The 21,427-nt window shown below is 38.6% G+C and overlaps 1 protein-coding gene across 3 annotated transcripts in view; it reads right to left on the reverse strand.

Moving 5' to 3' along the window:
* Positions 1-5,630: 5,630 nt before the first annotated feature.
* Positions 5,631-21,427, reverse strand: part of LOC109038002 (Homeobox protein abdominal B) — a 221,080-nt gene continuing 205,283 nt past the window's right edge. For all 3 annotated transcript variants that reach the window (XM_072303176.1, XM_072303177.1, XM_072303178.1), the window contains one exon: positions 5,631-13,470. In XM_072303176.1, the coding sequence (XP_072159277.1) occupies positions 13,064-13,470 (407 nt within the window). In that variant the 3' untranslated portion in view covers positions 5,631-13,063. The remainder of the gene's footprint in view (positions 13,471-21,427) is intronic.

Below are 21,427 nucleotides of genomic sequence, written 5' to 3' on the forward strand. Positions count from 1 at the left end.
GCACTGGAAAAAAAAACACGATTGGATCTAGAGTCCAGACTCTTGAAAACATTGACAAGAAAAAATACTCTTGATTCAATCGGATATTTGCTTGAATCAAAACGAAATCCGCTTAAATTACGATCTTGATTTAAGCTAGATTCTGATTGAATCAAGAGTACTTTTTCTTGCCGATGTTTTTAAGAGTCTGGACTCTAGATCCTATGTGGGTTTTTTTTTCTTTTTTTTTCTTTCTTTTTTTTTCCAGTGAGGGGTGCCTTTCAACCTTTGAAAAGCTCATACATTTTATGCCATGTAATGGAAAAATTTGGCGACCCCTGGTGAAGGCAAAGGTGGATACGCTCCTATTCGTATCTGGGCATCTCATGTAACTCCATATACCCGGGTATATACGCTGATAAATAGAGCGCTGTGCATAAAAGCGGATTTTACAGCTTTCGGGCGCGGCCAATGGGAGCCGAGATGAATATTTAGCCCTCTGAATCCCTTCCGACCTGCGCCTTGCCGAGGGACGGGATTCAAAGGGGTGTGGAAAATTGAGACCTTTCGTTCCCAGATAGGGGAAAGTTTACGGCTCCGGACTCTCCATTACATTAGTTTCTGCGTGTTTAATGGCTTAGAAATTATTGTTGCTCCGTCCTCTTTTCCCAACTTTTCCTTGAGAAAATTGTTTCGACTTCCTTTCTCCCCGCTTTCTGCTGACTCCGTTCTTAAGCTTCAGCGTGCGCACGAATGGAAGCGTCTTGTTTTCCTACGTTTTTCGATCGTTTATTTTCTTCTCTAGTCGCTTATTAGAAAAGCTAAAAGAAGATTTTCTTATGTTTTGAAAAACTAAGATGGATACAGAGAGAAAAGTTTTTGCCATGCCTGTTTCAGTTCAAGCGCCAAAGATTTACGGCGCCGCCCATTGGTATCATTTTTCAACTGAAAAATCGCGATATTTTGATATTAGTTGCGATTTTTTTAGATTTTTTCGTGATACAATCGCTACGATCATCAAAATCTGGACAGTCATCCTCAATTTTGCCGCTGCGTATAATAAAATTGGAATTGTATCCAAATCATCACAAGGTTCTATTCGATAGATTTGCAATAAATCGCCGTCGAGGATATAGCAAAAGAATGCAATTTATCGCAATTTTTAAACCTATAATATTGCAAACTGGAAGAAAACGTCGCTTGAATCTAGAGTCCAGACTCTTAAAAACATTGACAAGAAAAAATGCTTTCGATTCAATCGGATTTTTGTTTAAATCGAGAACCATAATAAGCCTCTTAATTTAAGCGGATTTTTCTTTTTATTCAAGTAAAAATCCAATTGAATCAAGAGTATTTTTACTTGTCATCATTTTCAAGAGGCTGGACTCTAGATCCAAGCGATTTTTTGTTCCAGTGCAAAAGCGTAGATAAAATTCCGATTTATACTCCTATCAAATCGCAAGTTGTCGCGATCAATGCTGCGTGGGTGTTGCTGTAAATTATAAGACAGAGAACCTTTGAAAATATGTTGAAAGTGAGAAACTGCCAGCTATTTCAGATTGCATTGCTTTTTGATGTACTTACAAGGCCAAAATAATGATTCTTTCTAAAATTGCAAGAATTATAATACCATTTTAGAAAATTCCGTTTTGCATTTATTTTATGTCGAGTCTAGAGGTCCTTACTACTTCCAACCATAGAGAGAAAAGAATGACAAGAATGGAAAGATTTTAAAATAGGAAATAATCAATCTCAATAAAGTTACGCACGAAATAGAAAGTAATGCTATATTCAACCAGTGGTCGAAGGTGATGCTTTCTTGACGAGTTTATTCGAGACTAATATACCCCATCTCACAGAGAAACATACCATAATTTCAGCGCAGTAGCAAGTGAAATGCACACTGATATTAACGGTGTGGATATTGCTATTTTGACGACGATTATGCTGGCAAATGGTTTGCTGGTTATTTTTGCACTGATTTGTGAATATATCCGATTTTTATCACCATGCGTGTAATGATGGGACATCTTATTTTAGCAATCACGCTACGGTTTTTATTACTACTCAGTAGGTAGAGATTTTTTCAGTTTTCAAGTTTAAATTTTTCTGTCTGAAATGAATGCAAGTACGGTGCAAAGCGTGATGTTCAGGGATTGATCCGTAGGTTTTGACATAAAAAGGGTGGAATGAAAAGCAGACCTCTGAGACATTAGTGTTATTTTTTTCAAAACGGGATTTGGAAATTTCCTCCCATTGTCTTTCAGATTTGATGGAGAGAAATTAGGTCCTTATCGATAGCTCACAAAATATAACATTCTTATGTAATTGTTCTAATTTTATGAAATTGAGTCAACTCAAACCACCAAACTTAAACGCAATACAGAAATCGGAAAACGGGGTTGAATTTCGAAAAAGGAAGCAGTACATGATCAACCATTACCAGCCCCCTGGGATTACTTATAATTGTGAGAGTGTAAAAATAATGCTATTCTTGGGAATGTGTTCGAAAAACAGATATGTTTTTATTAATTTTCTGGTCCGAAAATTGTTTTTATTTTGTACGTATTCTAAACCCTACCGTCACTTAAGTTACTAAATCGACCAATATTCCGAAACCACATCTAAAAATAGCAATTTCTCTTGTGGTAAAAATATAACAAGCATGTGGTGTTCGTGTTGATGCGCGAGTGAAAGATGTGTTTTCATGGCTGCACTTAGCTAAAGAGCGCGATCGATGTGAGTGAGGGATGCAATCGTCTTAAAAAGCAAATATACTACCCTCGGGAAGTGACAGAACGCCTTCAATTTAGATCCGCTGCAAAACTCCACGCATCTAGTAACCGCCCGTCGAACCGAGGGGCGAAGGGGTCTCTACGGTGCGGTGCCGGTGCCACGCTTTTCCATATTTGATTTCTTAAAACTCCTACCATTCAAATTCCTTGGAGATTTTTTGACACGATGTACTCTCACATTATATTATACATATACTTGCAGCGATACTATTTTATTTACCGACCTCAGGTATCCCTGCATGATCGTTTTTAAAAACCCTCAACATTCTTGCATTACGGTAGACGATACACAGTTCAGCATTGGAGTTATTCAAGTTATTCAGCTATTAGAAAGTTTGAACTCATGCCAGTCATTACTAGAAATGAATTTTCAACATTCCTCCCCCTGTACTTGAATATGAGTAGACAATATACGCTCCAGCATTACAGCCACTTAGAATTGAGGATTGTCGCCGAATACTTGAAATACATTTCAAAAAATTCTGGCAATTTTCTCCTTAAATTTTGTGTACTTGTGAATATTTAAAAATAAAACTCCCTATGATCAACCGATTGATTGTTTGACGAAAATATTCCACTTAGAGGTTCCATCCTCCAATTCTGCGACAAGTGCCGGTGGCTGTAAAATTCGTATATGACGTTTTCGCTGACACCGACATGCGCGAAATGCACTTACCTTCAGCGGATAAAAAATGCTTATCTTAGGCCGCTTTTTGAATACTCGACGCAGCATTCATCTTACAGCAAAAATTGGCATCAGCCAGGAAAAACCCATACTCACAACTATATTTCGTGCTCGAGTAACTTTCGTAGAAATTTAAGGAGTGATCCTTCCGTAAATTTTAGCCAAATTCTCCGTAGCTCTGAATATTTTCGTTTTTTAGCATGCCACTCTTCTACATATAGTAAAGAGCCAATTTCTAGACGTAATTTCAAGTCCCGAAACCATGCTCCCTTGTAATGGCAGCATTGACAAGTTCCAATACTTTTTAGTATATTCCCAAGAAATTCAATACCTCCTCAACAGATACATTTAGTACTTCTTCAGTACCTCCAATTGACGAAATTCGGAAAATTTAAATTTCTCGCTCAAATTGCGACAGAAATGACGCCAAAATGAAAAAATTCCGGACCTATTCGCGGAATTTCTGCAATTTTCCAGTGCTTCCGGACCGCCCTTATAAAATCCGTACAATACTTCCGGACTTGTAGACACCCTGCGGTAGGAAAAAATTCCACGGAAACAGGTAGAATAACATTCCGAGGAAACAGGCAGAATAACAATGTTGTAAGTTCAGAATTTAAATAAGTAGTTCATTTACTCTACCTTTAGTAATTTTTAGATTGATTAATTTGTTGTTTTCAAATAATTGTGTAAATGATTTGCATAAAAAAGCCTATTGATAAATAGAACTCTTGTCAAAATAAAAATGGCAGCGTACCGTTTGGATGCTCCTACCAAAGCCAAAGTTATGGAGATCAACAATCATAACGCTCTTTCCTCATGCACCCGCTGCAAAGTCATGGGTCAAAGCTACGGTATGTGACGCTCCTACCAAGCTCAAGACTCCAGCTACATCAGGATTGGTTGTCCAAGTCCGATGACACGTAGTTTTCATGGCGGAAAAAACTGCCTAACAGGCATTAAAGGTATTAATTTTAAAACCGAGATTTCCCTGGACTTACAACAATCTACCAAGGAGTGATGAAGAAAATGCTGGTGAACTTTTGGGTCAGAGGTCCTCATAAGAACAAATTTACTAAATTGTCAGACCTTGACTTGCAAAGGATAAACCAAAGGATTTTGTACCTCCATGACAAGAAACTCTTTCTTCGTGAATTTTCGAAATACCCAAGGACTCTGGCCTATGCAGGGAAATGGAAAGCAACGGAATCGAACGAGAAATGATCTCAGCGTTACAACCAAAATTCTGAATTTTTTTGATTCCTTCAAGTCAAGAGTCTAAGTTTTTGTATTTGTACTCACCCTTCAGATTTTCTGTAAAGTCATTAATAGCCGAAGTTGCTGAGTGTCTCAGATAAAATAACTGACTGGCTCTTTTTTATGTTTATTACGTGGCACTAAGAAATATATTCTCACTCAGTAAGGTGGATCCAAAACTTAAAAAAACCTCTCAAATGACTCATTGTTCCACGATCACCCTTTACACACGTTGAACGGACGTAAGTAGGATCAAAATTGCAATACGGTGCCACAAAGATAACACAGATTGTCTAATGATAAACTGGGAAAAGGTGTTTGCTTTTACAGTAAGCGAAGAGAATATACCATATTCAGCGGTATTTAAATCGACTAGCCACTTAAAATTACAATAATCTTCAAGAAAACAGTCTCGCATGCACTTTTCGTTTTGAGAAAATACGTACTCTCTTTGGAGACTTAAACGAAAGTATAGAAAAAAAATCTAAAGAAATGATGCAAACTTTCCGAACTCAAGAAGTAAGAGCCTACATTAACTTCGATCTATTATCAATTATTTTAATACCTGCATGTTGCAACTTCGAATATCAGCACCTAATGATATTTTTCGAGGATGTCCGTGGCATAAGTCAAGAAATATTTAATTCTTCAACATGTAGACAAAATTAATCTACTCCTTGCTAGCATCAAATACGACATTTCGATCATTAATCATCAAAAATCGAAGCTATACTTTCAGCACTCATTTCTTGAGTTCAAAAAGTTATTTAAACTAAATATATTCTCAAAACAAGTACCGCATTTAAAAAAAAAAAATTAAAATAGGGTGGAAATACTCTCGCGTCAACGTATGGTCATAAATCAATAGGCCCGGGCCATCATTGAGAAGGAAACGGAAAAGAAAGAAGGCCCAATTATGTCAAAAGGAACTTTTGCTTTAATAAAAGATACTGATTATGGCAATTGTCTGATTACTTACATGTAGTTATAATTGTAAAATATTATAATGCTCAATAGTACTAAAATAGAAATGGGTCTAAAGTAATTAGTATTAGAATAGGTACTGAAATTCGGACTTCTGAGAAAAAAAGACGGACTTCGAAATTGCAACCCCTTCTGCATTGTATCCATGCGTAAGTTACTTGAATTTACTACGGGCGAAACTGCAATTCGTACAGTCAATAACATGTTTCAAGTATTTTCTCCACTGGGGAAAGTATTCCACACTGTGAGCCTTTGACACCTGAAGAGGTAATGAGTGATACAAAGTTTGAAAAATTTCCAACTCTCAAGCCTACAGTCACTCCAGAAAAACTTACGAAGAAAGAAGGATTGAAAAAGAGTCTTGCATCTCGAGAAATTCCTTCCGTGTCTAAAAGATGCAAATGCGTACATCCAAAATTGTCATTCCCTCTATAGTAACAGTGATGCATGTTATTTGATCGTTCAATTGGAAACAACCACTGTTTCAACATTTTACAAATTTGTCGTCCTTTCTACGCCATTTGGGGAAATAAACTGCAAGAGAATAATGTGATCTGATATTGACGGGCTGAAATTTGGATGTTGCATTATTATTAAAATCAAATCGAACAATCGGCATGATTGAAAGTCAGATTCCTCAAAAATAGTACTACTGACAATGAGTTTAAAATAGTTCAAATCGCAAAAAAAAACTCGTTTTCACTCCTCGCCTTGTGGAGTTTGACTTGGAAATAAATGAGGCGTTTGTGTATTTGACTGTACTGAGTAAATAGGAGATAGCTCAGTGAAACTGGAAAAAAAAAATATGATAAATAATTGAGCAAATGCGGCATTCAGCGCGATTGCCAGATTTCTTGTCAGAGTTTATAACACGCCCAAGAGGAGGGGTAAAAAGAGTGGAAAAAAATTAAATACTTTATAAGTATTGCACCATAGTATTACGACAGAAGTAGTGTTTTTGGAATAGGGGTTTCACTGGTTGAAAATTAGTTTAAAAGTAGTTGGCTCCAATTTATTGATTTTTTTCTAAAAAAATTCAAAACAGAGAAATGAAACTTAAGTTTTGAAGAAAAAAACCGCAAGTGATCCAAAAGTTCACAAACATTGTGGATGAAATTATGTATGATGAATAGATGCAAATGCTAGTCTAGTTCATTTTAGGTTTAATGCGGCTACTTTTACAAATTATAACATAAATAGGTTATCATCGGTAGCAATGACATGTACAAAATTCACAAAGGCTTACAGAAAGAGACATTTAGTTTGACAAAAGGAGAAACGGTTAATTTTGGAGCTGCTGTCTGATTAATTAGTTTACGCTGTGAGGAAAGTTTCGAAAAAGACCTTCGGGTATTTATTCCGGTCTCCGAAGATGTGCATAATTATTTATGATTCTATTGCTCATTTTCTTCATCCATGAGGTATAATAGCGTGGCGATCTTAAAGATCCGTAGGTGTGGAGGGGCTTAAAATTGAAAGGGAATAAAAGAAAAGGTCTGAATTTGGATACTTTCATTTTAGTTCTCTAAAAATTTGCAAAACAGGCGCATCTGACACCTACTAAACACCTAAAGTCGAACATACAAAGAAATGTCCAAGTTGTTTAAATTGAATGTGGTAAGCGTATGCGGTCTCAAAGTTAGCCAACTCCAAGCTCCAAAAATAACGAGTCTGGCTTTGACAAACAGGTGGACTAGTCATACGAATATTTACAAAGGAAAAGCACTCGATTGATGACTTACACTATTTTGACGTATTTCTATCAAACAGAACTATGTGCATTATGACGTGAGCCCTGTTATGCATGCATTCTTATGGGTATCAGAGCTCATGTCTTAATGCACATAGTTCCGTTTGATAGAAATACGTCCATTTTTTCCTGCTCGTTAAGGAGCACGCATCAAACAGGAGGAAATGTATGCCTCTACGGGATCTATCTTTGATTTATTTTGCGATTTCTGACAGGTAATGGAAAAATCAATAAAAATCAATGCTTGATCATTGAAGAATTGCTAATTACCATCATTTATTTATTTTTATTTTGTAAAATCCGAGCGAAGGGGAGGGTGTAAACTATTAATTGATGACCCATATGAGTTTTAATGGAAACTTTGAAGAAGGGAAAAAATAATATTGAGAAAAGGACTGAACATTATGCGCATTATGTTGAATTTTTGGAAGAAAATAAATAATGTAAAATAAAAAACTAAAATTTTGCAAAATAAAAAACAACAATAACAAGCAAAATGAAGAGAAAAAAATCGAGGATAGTTTGGTGGACACAGGTTGAGATATTCCCCTTAAGCCTAAGTGTATACACAAAATATTTACAATATCATAATACTTGAGACGAATATTTATAATCATTAACACATACGCACACATTTATGAACATAAATTATTACATTAGACAATCATTTAGGTACCCAATTCAAATTGAAAATGAATCTATGTACACGTTTATCAGCATCAAAGGTAAAGTACTAATTCAAAACTTAAAATGAGAAAAAAAAAAACAGAAACAAAATAATAAAAGACAAACATTTACGTATAAATTAACTACAAACGTCATTAAAAGTAGAATCTAAAGTCTTTGCTGATAATTAAATTATTTACTCAGTAATTTAATTATAGTCTCAACTTCTCTGGGGTCCTCTAAGTCACCAAATGAAAGTTGTAGTAGTTTTTAGATTCACCACAAACAAAAGCACTTATCTGATCGTTATTCCCTTAGATCGCTCGATGATTCGAGTGGATGTTGCTAAGAGTTGTAACAAATCGTCTAAATAAAACAAAAAAACGTACCTACGTAAATAATAAAATTCTGAGGTAGTAGCTCAAAAGATAAACATACGGCCGATAAACTGACTGCAAACGAAGATGTGACATTCGACAGCATCAGTCTTTAACTTGGTTGAATTTTTTAAATAAGACCAAGTACTTTCTTTTAAAACCATGCAGAAGTATATCAGTGACTGAAAAAAATTTTTATGATAATAAGATTCCGAATTCAAAATCAATTCAGACGAAACATTTAGATAATGATTACAGAAAAGAGAAAATATGTTTGACAACAAAAATTAGACAAAATCAAATCATACTGAAGATTTTTCCGTCAAATCTAAAGTCAATAAATTAGATTGAAACAAGGAGACTGCAACAGAAATCTACAACAAAATCAATTTGTTGTAGAACGAGTTAATGCCTCCCTAACATAACGTTTAGATGACTAAAAGGTGAAGCAAATCCCAATAAAAGGAAGGCTTTGCTCTTTCGGATCTCTGAGGAAGCTTCTTAAAACATATGAAGTGCAAGTTGACAATCAATTTAAAAAAAAAAAAAAAAAAAAAAAAAAAAAAAAAAAAAAAAAAATCGTGATTTGACCAATGTTTGGGAACATACTATTAGTAAGATACGTTGAATGAATTAAGACAATTTGAGAGAAAGAGGATACTCCTTAGAATAAAGTGAAGCTAACGTAAAAATTGAAAGCAACCCTAAGTACAGTAAGTTCAGCAAGGCTTTGATTGTTCCCGTGAACTTCATACAATGCTTATGAACAAAGTACCTAAGTAGTAATAGCTATGAAACCGGGGTGAAGCAAGAAACTTCTCCTAAATCAATGAACTAAATAATTATTATTGAGCATTTCATTTGGTCATTTCATCAAGCTGAGGCTTGAGTTACTCCTACATTAATACTGAACTTTTATATACAAATCATATCTGAGATCTATTGATTTTTAATCAACCTAAGATTAACAATAATGCTACCACGTTAATAGAGTACTCATTACCCATCGAACGAGTTTTCGAATCTCCTCTACTGGAGGATACCGTTTGAAAATCTGGTTTCTTTATTATGCTTACGTGTTAGAATGATGCATTAGTCACCAACAGTATTATGCCTATTCAACAGGAGATATTATGAAAACAAAGAAATAAAGAGCGTAAGTATAATGATTATACCGATTCAAATTTACATTTAAAAAATTGAACTGGATTCATTTTAAGATAAATGAGAAAAAAACCGCTCGAAAGTCTTATCAAAACTTTCATTGAATGGTATTACTCCCCAATAAATTCAAGTACATGGAAAAAGAGAAAAAAAGGAAACCAAAAATAACCGGGTTTACTAATTAAGGTAGCTAGGTGTCAAAAACTACAGGGTTATTATCTAAAAATAAACGAATGAACAAAAAACTTAAAAATTAGGAAAAAATTACGATAACAGAGTGTATTGCACAAGAAGAAAGCTAGTACGCTTAAGTACTCCAACGGCTAGTCAACATTCGTAAAACTTAAACTATAGGAAACTACTAAATTGTAGTTTGGTGTCAACTGCGTGTTGCTCGAGCATTCCATTCACCCCCTAACTTAGACGAAGTCTCACGCTAGCGCAGATACTTCATGAGAAGTTGTATTCACAGAAAGAAAATACTTCACTCAAAAAGCGAATGAAAAAAGAAAAGAATATTCTTTGGGACAGAACTCATTAAGTTTCTTCTGAGCTTTTTCATTCAATTTACACATTAAAGTAATTTGGAAAACAGAGCTGGGAGGTGCATGAATACACGAGGCATCACTTCAGCAGGCGGTTGCGACTCTGATCAAAGCTTAATAACAATTAAGTGACTCAACAAGATCACCTAAAATTCATACAAAACTTGTTCGAGGTAATCTCTTGGGAAAAAGAATGATTGATTTGAGTGATGTTTAAGTAAATCCAAGTAAGTGCTTTTGTTTGCGGCATCGCTTATGATTATATCAAAATACCTATCGAGATTGATTTCTTTCATTGCTGCATCCGGAAATAAGTTGTGAGTTCTTGCTGCCAATTATGTGACGGTTGGTAACCACCGGAGGCCTGAGTAAAAAATGACACGGTCTCTTACCGAGAGAATTTACCGAGGAAATAATACAAAGCCTGTTACACAAAATGTATCAGACATTAAAAAACAAGTAGTTACAGTGTAGTGCCACTTTGGCTGAGGAGTGAAACGTACAGAAAAATCCAAATTTCATTCATTTAAATTGTACCGTGTATCACAATTTTTTAAGGAAATTTCATCAATAGAATCAGTAAATAGATTTCCTGCTCTATTAATGACAGAGAATTTTAAGGGTCGTGGAAAAGAAACATATGGACCATGCTATGAACTATGCTAAGAACAAAGGGAAGAATAAAATCACAGTAGAATTATGAAGAACCAGAAAGGTACATCCAACTGAAGAGGTTAAATATTGATAGATCACGTGAATTCAACCGACAAAAAAACTATACTGCCATGATAAAGAACAACTTCGTATGAGTCTTTAGACGTTGTCAAATTTCCTTTCGTAAAATATGCATTTTCAGGGAAATCGGTGAACATTTTCCCTCCAATTCGTCAGGGAATTTCATTCACAATCAGATCTAAATCATCTGAAAATTTCAAGAGAAAATATTCATAACCCTCTTCAAAATTTAACATTATACCGGAGGAAATTTTGCAACTCTCGAATGTTCATACGGCATTATTCCATAGCACGGCAATATACTTTGCGGCTTAATGACTCAATTCGCGACTTATTACTGGTTTTTGGCGCGTACTACGACATTCGTGCTTTCACCGAAATCCTCCGAGGAAAAACACTCAGCGCGGTGCTTGCGTATCACCGGTTGGTCCCGATGACGCTTAGGCCACGATCCGCTCTCGGCAGGTCCTGAAAAAATTGGATTGAGCCGCCTAAATAAGGCGTTAGAGCACCGGGAGATGGGGATTACGAGTCAATAAGGCCGACAAGCCGACCGTGGAATCGGGTGATTGAGATGCTTTGCATAATTCTCGGAACGTGCTTTTCTGCTACTGCTTTCGTCAGCTCTTTTCGGAGGGCTTTAAACTGTCTTTCGGCATAATGTGAGAGAGAAAAAACTCCGATCGTTTTCAGTTCAGAAAAGAAAGAAAACAATTTTGAAGGAAGGATGTTTCGGAGCGTGTCACTACAATTTCTCGGAATTTCGTTGGGTTTTACAGTTTGTTTGGTTTGTCTGGTAGACAAGACAAAAATCAGGTGAAATGAGTTGTAAGATTGGTCGGCTACGTCGTTTGGGCGACTGAGAACTACGTATCAGGCCGAGTGATCGACTGGTTACCACTGCCGTGCTAAGAGAAAACGCCTTATGAACCTTTGGACGTTGCCAAATCTGACACGTAAAATATTAATAATTGAAGTTATGTATCTTTTTCCTTTAAACTCTCACATACATTAGATTGAATTCCGAAGAAAATCGTTTGAAAAATTGAAAAAAGCAAAACTGCAGAATTTTTCCAGCAAATTCGTTCTTTATCGAAAGAAACACGGTAACGCCTAAAGGCTCATATGTCGTTTTTCCTAGGCACGGCGGACCAGCCAGGGAGAAGGTGCCTTTAGCTAGTCGATTGCTCAACCCAATTAGCGACTTCCTCTGTCACCTGAACAACCTAGCGAGCGAATCAAATAGCTCCATTTCTCCCGGAGTGCTGATTATTGAAATTGATAGACAAAGAAGGCAAAAGGGGGAAAAAGAGATCATGTTGGTGGAAGCGGGTGGATGCAACGGGTAGAGGAGGTAAGTAATGGCCAAATTAATAGCATCCCATGAGAGACCCTTTAGTTAGTCCATCATTTTCCCCCTTCGTCTATAACACCAACCCGTTTCAACCATTAGGATCGCTCTATGTCCTATGTCTTCTTCGTCTGTCAATTTCTATGATCAGCCCGCTGGTCTTGTGTTATCTGCCCAACAAACCCAGAATTTCAACAATGAGGCGGTGAGCCTGTGTCACATATTCAGAATACTCCATCAAAATGTCAAGGTCGAGTGCTGTGATTGGTCCAAGTCACGGAATAAGCCAATCACAACTCCTGACCTTGATATTTTGATGGCTGGCTTCGATAGTGTGACACAGGCTGTAAGAAGCAAGACTTCTCACAGCAAGTTCCGGATGACGCCTAGAAAGAAATGAATCTGGACAGAGCTCCAGGCGCCCTGCGGGCCGATTATTGAAATTGATAGACAAAGCTATAGAGAAAGAAGATGAAAGGGATATGCAGAGATCCCATTGGTGGAAGCGTGTAGTTATGGACAAAGGAGGTGGATAATAGACTAACTCACGGCAACCGACAAGAGAACCGACAGTTAGTCTACCATTTTACCTCTTCGTCTGTAAAGACCACCGGTTTCAACCAATAGGATCGCTTCATACTCTCAATGTCTTCGTTGTCTATCGCTTTGTCTATCGACTTCGATAATGAGCCCGCTGGGCGGGGGTGGGCGCTTAGGAGGCGGCGTAGTGCTGGTGGTGGTTGTTGTGGAGGAGCGCCCCAGAGAAGGGCAGAGGTCACTGGTGGTGCTTGAGGGCGCCGTTGGGCGTGGGGTGGTGGTTCACGTGGTGGGTGACGGGGTGGGCGTGCGCGTGGCCGTGGTGGGCGTGGTGGTTGGCGTTGGCCGACGTGTTGTTGTTGTTGTTCTGCTGGGCCTGCTGCCGCTGCGAGTTCTTCTTGTTCTTCATCCGCCGGTTCTGGAACCAGATCTTCACCTGCCGCTCGCTCAGGTTCAGGGTCCGCGCCAGCTCGTACCTCTTCTGCTTCGAGACGTAGGCGTTGAAGAGGAACTCCTTCTCCAGCTCCAGCGTCTGGAACTTGGAGTACGGCTTCCGCTTCTTCCGCGCCGTCGCCTGACCGGCCCAGTCGGCCAAAGGGTTCGAGCTCACAGCCATGCCGGGCATCCCCACTCCCGGGAACGATCCTGCGGACAGAAACCACCAATGTTAGCCATACTCCGCAACACAATGTAGTAGCATGCATATACAAAGCTAAACTTCGTTCATGAAAGTATTCGCCAGGTGATGAGGGTTAAAAAAGATATCGTGCACGAAGTCATGTCCAGTTACACAAACCGATTGCGGTGAGCGCACAGGTCTTAAGACGGGATGTTGGAGTTTTTTTAGCCAACGTGCGTAAAAAGTTCAGCTTAAAGCTTGACGTTTTCACGAGCTCTCGAGCTTTGTAGCAGGAAATTTAGGAGGCTATACACTGCACTGAGGATTGGCCCAACAAGGCCGAAACGCGGCTGCACTTGCCTTCCTGAATGGACATAACTAGTGTTGCTCCAAACAGCGTATCTCTTTGAGGGGAAATCTTGCTTGTGTGTGAGCTTTTTCCCACTGTAATGAGATATCAGCTTTAAGCTGAACTTTTCACGCACTTAAGCTAAAAAAACTCCGACATCCCGTCATGTCCAGTTGGTTAGTGTGGTATGGACATGTACAAAGAATGTCGAAGGAGAGGTTGCCCAAAAAAGTTAAGGATTGGGAACCACCTGGGAAAAGGCGGTACTACTAACTGACGATTTTAATGGAAACGAGTTAGCGACTTCGCCGTATTCTAAAATGTAAAATTGACTCGTTCAGCAAAAAGGAACCAAGTCACATTATAGCTAATGCCAAATTTAGTTGGGTATTTCAATGTTTTAAATGAAAATGGTCACGCGGATGTTTATGCAAAAATCCATGAATTTTCCGCAAAGTACGAAGCAGGTCCCTTGAACTTTTCAAAGGAATTTGCACAAGGGTACTCTTGTAAAAAATTGATATGCCCAATTAAAAGCAATAATTGATGTAACTTGGTTCCTTTCTGCTAAACGCGGTCCAAATACGTAAACTGATGTTAATACTTTTCCCCCATTCCGTATCAAAGCGCTGTAGTGACGCTGAAATCTACCTATACAATAATATTGCAAATCCAACCTCATAATTACAAGATCGGCGAAGTTTTTTCTCCGTCCTGTAAAATCGTCAGTTTAATAGGCGGTATTGTTCCTTGGCGATAGACATGCATTCATAACATAATGCGCGAGGAACTGAACATCTCAGTCGCTACATTAAATGGCGATCCAAATTCCTAGATACGCTTAAGCTGTCGGTGGCAGAAACCACGAGAAACACGCGAAGTTCGGAGATTCCTTTCTCCGAGGATAAAACTCAATTAATCGTGACACTAACCTACACCAACCAAGAAAGCACGCGGTCATCATAAATATAAGCCACGCGTTTATGGGAACCATAAAAACGTTATACTGTTGCTCCTGCATCTGATCATTCACCGTGCCAACGCAGGGTTTCGCGTTACATGTACCTCTTAACGCCCGCCTGAATACCGTAGGCGGTTGCGAGGTTTCAACCTACGGCGAACTTGCTGAGTGAGACGCGTAATGACGGACTACACACATCGCGTAACGAGCGTTAACGCGCAGTCTCGGTGGGTGGCCTCGCAGGAAGATCAGTTGTGCTCTCCAGCATTGGGAATGGGGTACACACGAAATTTTACATGTGATGTTGTGTAGAGGCAGGTTTCCAAGAGGACGTCAAGAGGGTGTTACGCCTTCATTTCGCGAGATAGGCAAAAACGGACACACGAAGTTGCGATACAAATAAGTGAATGGTGTGCGCGCCCATGTCAAGGTTTACATTAGCTGACGGTAAATGAGAAAAATTCCAAATTTTCCATTGCAAACTGCCTGAGCTGAACACTCTCCCCTCAGTTTTGTACTAGTACTCATTAGAGTTGGACCGCATTTTGCAATTCGGAACTATAAATTCTGGCTCTTCTGGAAAAACACGTATGTGCATAGGGAAACGAATGGTCCATACGTTGTTTTTAAACCGGGCTAGAATTTCAAAATGCAGTCCAGTTAATGGACCCAGCACCATTTCTCCACTTTGCTGCTGACGGTAAATTGATAGTAAAAGAACAGAAAACAAATACATATCCAGATTTCAAAGAAAGATACTCTTGGAAAAGCCATTATTGCACTTTAGGACACGTTTGTTATATTGGATTCAGGAATTCGAATAATTGGACTTAAATTCGCGTTTCCCGTTGAAATATACACTCCAATACGGAAAATCACGAAAATAAATCGAATAGGAACAGAAATGGAATTTTAGGCCACGCTACCATCTTGGATTTGAAATTTGACTGAAAATTCGAGTTTCCCGTTAAGAAATACCCCTGACAACGTGTTTCACAAAAATCAATCAAACAGGAGCCGAGAGAAGCATTTACGTAAAAGACACTAAAATGGACGGAGAACTTCTAGAAACTATTTAATGAGTTTCCTCATGAGAAATAATGCATAACAATTAATTCCGGAAAGATAGAACAAATTGTGCCGTTGCTTTAGTTGGGTCACAAACCTCTGGAACCGATCGCAACAGAGGCAGTTGGGTTAAGTTAGGTCACGCAACTAAACGAACTTCCCGGCAAAGCTGGAAGTATCACTCGAATTGAAGGCGCCTCGAATCCTGAATTAGCGCACACGATTTCTACAGCTTCGATCGATTTAACTTTCTGGGCTCTTTTTCTCTTCTAATATACTATCGGCAGCCATTCTGCGAAAAGAACAGCTTACGGATAATTCGACGTTGCCAAATTTTCTTCTGATCGCTATTATACCGCTATAAAATCGCGGATTTTGAATTGAGCCTCCTGAACTTAGTTTCGGAGTAAATTTTTCTTCTTCTGAAATTAAAACTACACGTTTTTTCAGACCTGATCAAGACATAGTTTGAAAATTGTTGTGCTTTGTGACTTCAAAGTGACTAAGATGACGAACTTTGGAAACACAATCGAACAAAGTCTAAGATAATTACTTAATTAAATTTAATTATCATTGCATTTTGCGTAGAAAACGTGGTTTTCATCGATAAAAAGAACTTATTATCCGAAAAGCATGAGCAAGTACCACACCAAACGACTAAAGATCACCATCTTTATACTGACGAACACAAAGGAAGAAATAGTCACCAATTTAGTGCCCTGTCAAGGGTATGCAGCCCTCACAATCAAATTCTAAAAATCATGAAATAAACACAACTGAGAAATGATTAAAGCTGAAAAGTTTGAATTCATTCAATATGACAAACAAACAAGTATTTCACGAGTCTACAAGAAAGGGTCCTGACAGGCAGATAATATGGCCTCAGCTTGAGACGTCACCATTCGCCGCCTACAGATTACAAAGTAGCCAAGAAGCGACCATGTTCAACTCAAATGGACGCATTTATGCTAAAAGGAACTAAGTGCATATGGTTTGCGTGAGACATAGTTCCTTTTGGCATAAATACGTCCAAACAATACGAGAGGTGGGTTGGTCTTGGATTGAAAGAGGGTAACGCATGACCTTTTGACTGGGGCGCCCATTGTGCAGAGAAAACGCGCATTAGTTAAGACGTTCAAAATTGTAAAATATTGGGGACCCAGACGAAAGAAGGAACCATTAGTTCAGACGCGTGGTGAAAAATCTTCTTGATTACCGTTTGATTCACTGGTAAATAAATGTCAAAACTATTCCTCAGTTAGCCTGTTAGACGGGCTCAAGTCCAAAAACTCATGAGCCCTATAGTCCTGCAGGATCAACGAGAGCCTGGACTCATGAGTTTTTGGACTTAGCCCTACAAATAGAAACTGTTTCAAAGGAGGGGACGGATCCCTTGGGATAAGGCGCAGTATTGACGTACAATAATTTATACCGAGGAGTACGGTGCGCAGTAATACGGTTACCTGCACCGTACTCTCGGTCATGTGAACCGCAGGGTGCGGGAGTGCGAACCGAGCCGTGAGAGGCCGCGGCTTACTTGACCGAGGTTCTTCCGTGGAAAAAATTCCACGGTGGTACGGTTCACATTACTGCACATCTCGGCTTTTCACTCGGGTGAAATCGGAAACGTTCGGGTGAACAAATTTAAAGTTCGGTTTCTAACCGTCTTTGAGCAAGTGAGTGTTTTCCACGGGCTGGTGACTGCAAATTTTTCCAGACATAATTCTTTTGAAGTGTTAAATATTGCGCTCAAGAAATAAAAGAGCGTCAATTTAAATCACCCCGCGGATTCTGTGGTATATCATTGGCTGTGCGCGCGCAGTGGAATCCCGAGCGGAGCCTCTTTCCCTCCAAAAATCGCATAGCATTGTTGTTGTGTCAAGGTAAGTCTCATTTGTTTGTACCAAGACTGAAGCAAGTGAAAGCAATAGGTGAACAGGTGTATTGTAGAGTGGTGAATCCTTCACGGAAAAAAAAAAGGTTGTTAGGGGGACAGCTCACGGTTGTAGTTGGCGAAATGGTAATTGCAACCGACGTGCTGGGTGCTACTACCAGAGTGCCAGCTTTCCACGCGTGAGAATGGCGTGGGCTTTGAATCCGATCGTGGAAATGGAGTGAATAATTTCAATCACAAGTGCATATAAGTATAATGATATTTGAATTTGCCGCGTGTGGTCCGAGCCGGCAACATTTGGACAGCTGGAGCTGGGTGAGTGAGAAATGTGCACCGTCTATCAATTCTGTTCTCTGTGATCATCCTCCTTTGTTATCAGCCACGCTTGTGCAGTGTCGAATGCTTCATTTTATCTCAAATCAACTCTCATATCCCTGAATAATTAAAAAACAGTGCTGAGTTTTTGTATTTGAAACTCTGAATTGTGTGTCTCATGGCTTATCAGTTACTTAAAGTACTCAGGAACGTCCATTTAGGCACCTCTTTGTTTCATCAACCTTGTGCCTCCAGGATCAAGTTCGGCACTCGTTGTAATTTGTGATTTTTATTTCTTCCAAAGCCATGGTAACGAAGTGAGAATGTTAACGTATCTATACAAAAAGGAGACTATCTTCTTCCGAATCAGTTCTACAGAGTGTGCTTTTCTCACGTAACCGAACGTCACAGATCCAGCTTGTCTCGTTCCAATGATTTTGTCTAACAATTGAAGTACATATGTTTCTCAGGTACCCACCTACAGTTTTCAGTAATCCCCTTTGTTCTTTTCAGTTAGTTTTCTTGTTTGATGAACCTGCTCTCCTGAATTTAATAGGAGTCTGATTCAGAGAGATACATGAGCCCATCGGTATAACCTCAAAACATCTTCCTCCTTAAAGAGTAATTGATAGCTGTATGACTTTTTAAACAAATTACTCAGCTGATTGCATCTTGCAGTCTCAGTATTTGTTTGAAAATTTAGCAGTGTTGATTCATCTATTTCACCCAATAGTTGCAGCCTCACTACTTAAGCTTACGCTCTTACCTTAAAGATTGTGCAATTATTGTCAGGTGCGCGCACAGTGAGTTGTTGCTTAAATGCATGTTACCTCTACATATGGACTTTCATCTTATAATTTTTGAAATGAAAATCAGTGGTGCATCTATTATTTAATGAAAGGCGAATGAAAAAAAAACAAACCAGAAAGTGTAGTGTACTCAAGAGATTCACATCCAACTCTGCAGAAAATTCATACCTTCTGATTCAATCGCAAAAATTGTCTGGTGAGTCAGTGTTTTATTTTATTCTCCGTTTCAACACCATCCATGTTCTCTGCAATTGTGACCGATCAGGATATTCTCACATTTTATTTTATTAACGACTCTAGTGCTCTTCGCAGGGAGAATTAGTTTTAGCATACCTACATTGAATGTCTTATGCCCATCCAACTTCATATTCTAACAAGAACTAGATATTATAATAAGTTGTGCAGTTCTGTAAACCTTTCTTGATACTTAAGTTTTAAAATGGTGTATGCAGAATTTGTATTTGTATTTCATGAGAGTGATCTTTAATCAGTTCTCTTCAAGCAAGTTTTCTCACTGACTTGAATAGAGATACTGTTCCTTGCATGAACCAATCATTGCTCCTAGACCTAATGAGGTATTTTTTTTTATTTTTCAATCGTGCTTAATTCTTGTTTAGAGAGATGTGTATGTGTCAAAGGCAAATAGTCAAATTAGGCATTTTATCAAATACCTAGGCGGATTGTCAAATTTTCAGATGTTGCGAGGTTTCTTATGTTTTCACAGAGACCTCTCGAATTTCCAATATTTAAAGTGTGAAAATCCATTAAAGTACAGACTGTTATTGCCTTTCCTATTCAAAAATGCTCCTCACATTTCTTCAGCTGTCCAAATTGTGAAATAAGTTTATTTTATTAAATGCTGTGTATTTTGAGATAAATGTGCAATCTAGGACTAGAAATAACTCAGGTATTTATCATTGTATGAAGCAAATTTCTACAGAGAATTCCTTCCCACATGATCAGAGCATTATTTTGTCTACAGTTAGTAAAATAATCAGAATTTCAGTCTAAGTGAAAATATTTGACCATTTGCCTAGGCATTCAACCAAATGCCTGATTTGACTATTTGCCTTCAACATATGCACCTACAACGACCGATCAGCGATTCAAAATTGGGAGGAACTGAAGTTACTTGGGAATTTAAAAAAAAAATGAATTTAAGGAAAATTAGGAAAAATTAATAACCAGCTTTTTCTCTCCCTGCACTGTTTTTCATGCCGAACACCAGATCATTTTCCAAATTAAATTTTAGGCTTCATGGCATCGATTTTGATTAAAATTTGCTGTGCTGTCTGACTAAATATTTTCAAAATTATGACACAAGAGCCCCGCTTTTGAAGGTCCGAATGTCTTTTTTAGCCTCAAATAGTGACCGAGGGAGGTCTCTTCATTTTTCATTTAAATTTCTCTCAGGTATTAAAATAAACAATGTGACTTTATTATTGCAAATTAATACATGAAGTCGAGAGATTTAATGAAAGGGGGGGGGGGAGAGATGATTCCAAATTCCCCTCAATAGAAGACAATATCCCATGTATCCTCTGGGAGGGATGCAAAAATCCCTGTTGGTCTTAGCAGGACCAACGGGGATTTTTGCATCTCTTCCAGAGGGTACATAGGATCTTTTCCTCTATTGAGGGAAATTTGGAATCATCTCTCCCTCTCCCCTTTCATTAAATATCTCGACATTATGTATTAATGGGCACCCTAGCCCCCCCCCCCTCCCCACGAGAAAAAACACGGCAGTCAGGAGTACCAAAAATGGGCACTCCCTACTAGCGTGCGGTAGCGAAAAACGCGCCAGCTACCCTGCCGGAGCCCCCCCCCCCCCTCCTGCCCCAGCAGCTACGTCACATCGCCCTACCCTTACCGGCGCACCCCTAAAAACGTCGGTAACGCAAACCGCACCACCCCGGTTGTGCAAATCGCAGTTCGGTAGCAGGAACCGAGAGTTCGGTACCCTGAATCGGGAATCTCGGTACCCCGAACCGAGAAGTCTGGTAGTAGCTACCGAGGATATACTGTAGTGTAAACCGAAACATTCGGTGTTCAATATCGGCCGTACTGTGCGGTACGTGCTAACGCACTGCGGTTCTCCTGGCGCAGTATTTGAAGCGTGGGGCATGGAAAAATTGGCCAGGTGCACACGTGGATGGAGAAAACATACCTAAGGAATGGTTGGTGAGAGGCTGCTTTTGAGAAAGACAAAAATATACTATTAATTCCTACTTATCCACTGTATAGCTCAACGAGAAACATTTCCAGATAAGTTAACAAAAACGTTACCCATCCCATGATTGATTCTACTCTGGCCTCAATTTCTGACAAATTTTTATTAAATGCGTTTCATACCTGAATTTTCATTGACTAATGGAAATATCTATAATTTTTGGAGATTGATGAAAATTGGTGTGAATTTTGTTTTGAAAATTGACTCCATGGACTATGGCTCAATCCTACAAAGACCGTCAAACAATATGACAAAAACAGACAAAGTACAGTAAGTATACATGAAATTAAGTGGATTGGTAAAAAAGCATTTTTTAAGCCAGAACTCAAAAACCTCTTCATGCACCCTACGCGATTT

The sequence above is a fragment of the Bemisia tabaci genome, chromosome 8 (assembly GCF_918797505.1).
Source record: "Bemisia tabaci chromosome 8, PGI_BMITA_v3".
NCBI lineage: Eukaryota > Metazoa > Arthropoda > Insecta > Hemiptera > Aleyrodidae > Bemisia > Bemisia tabaci.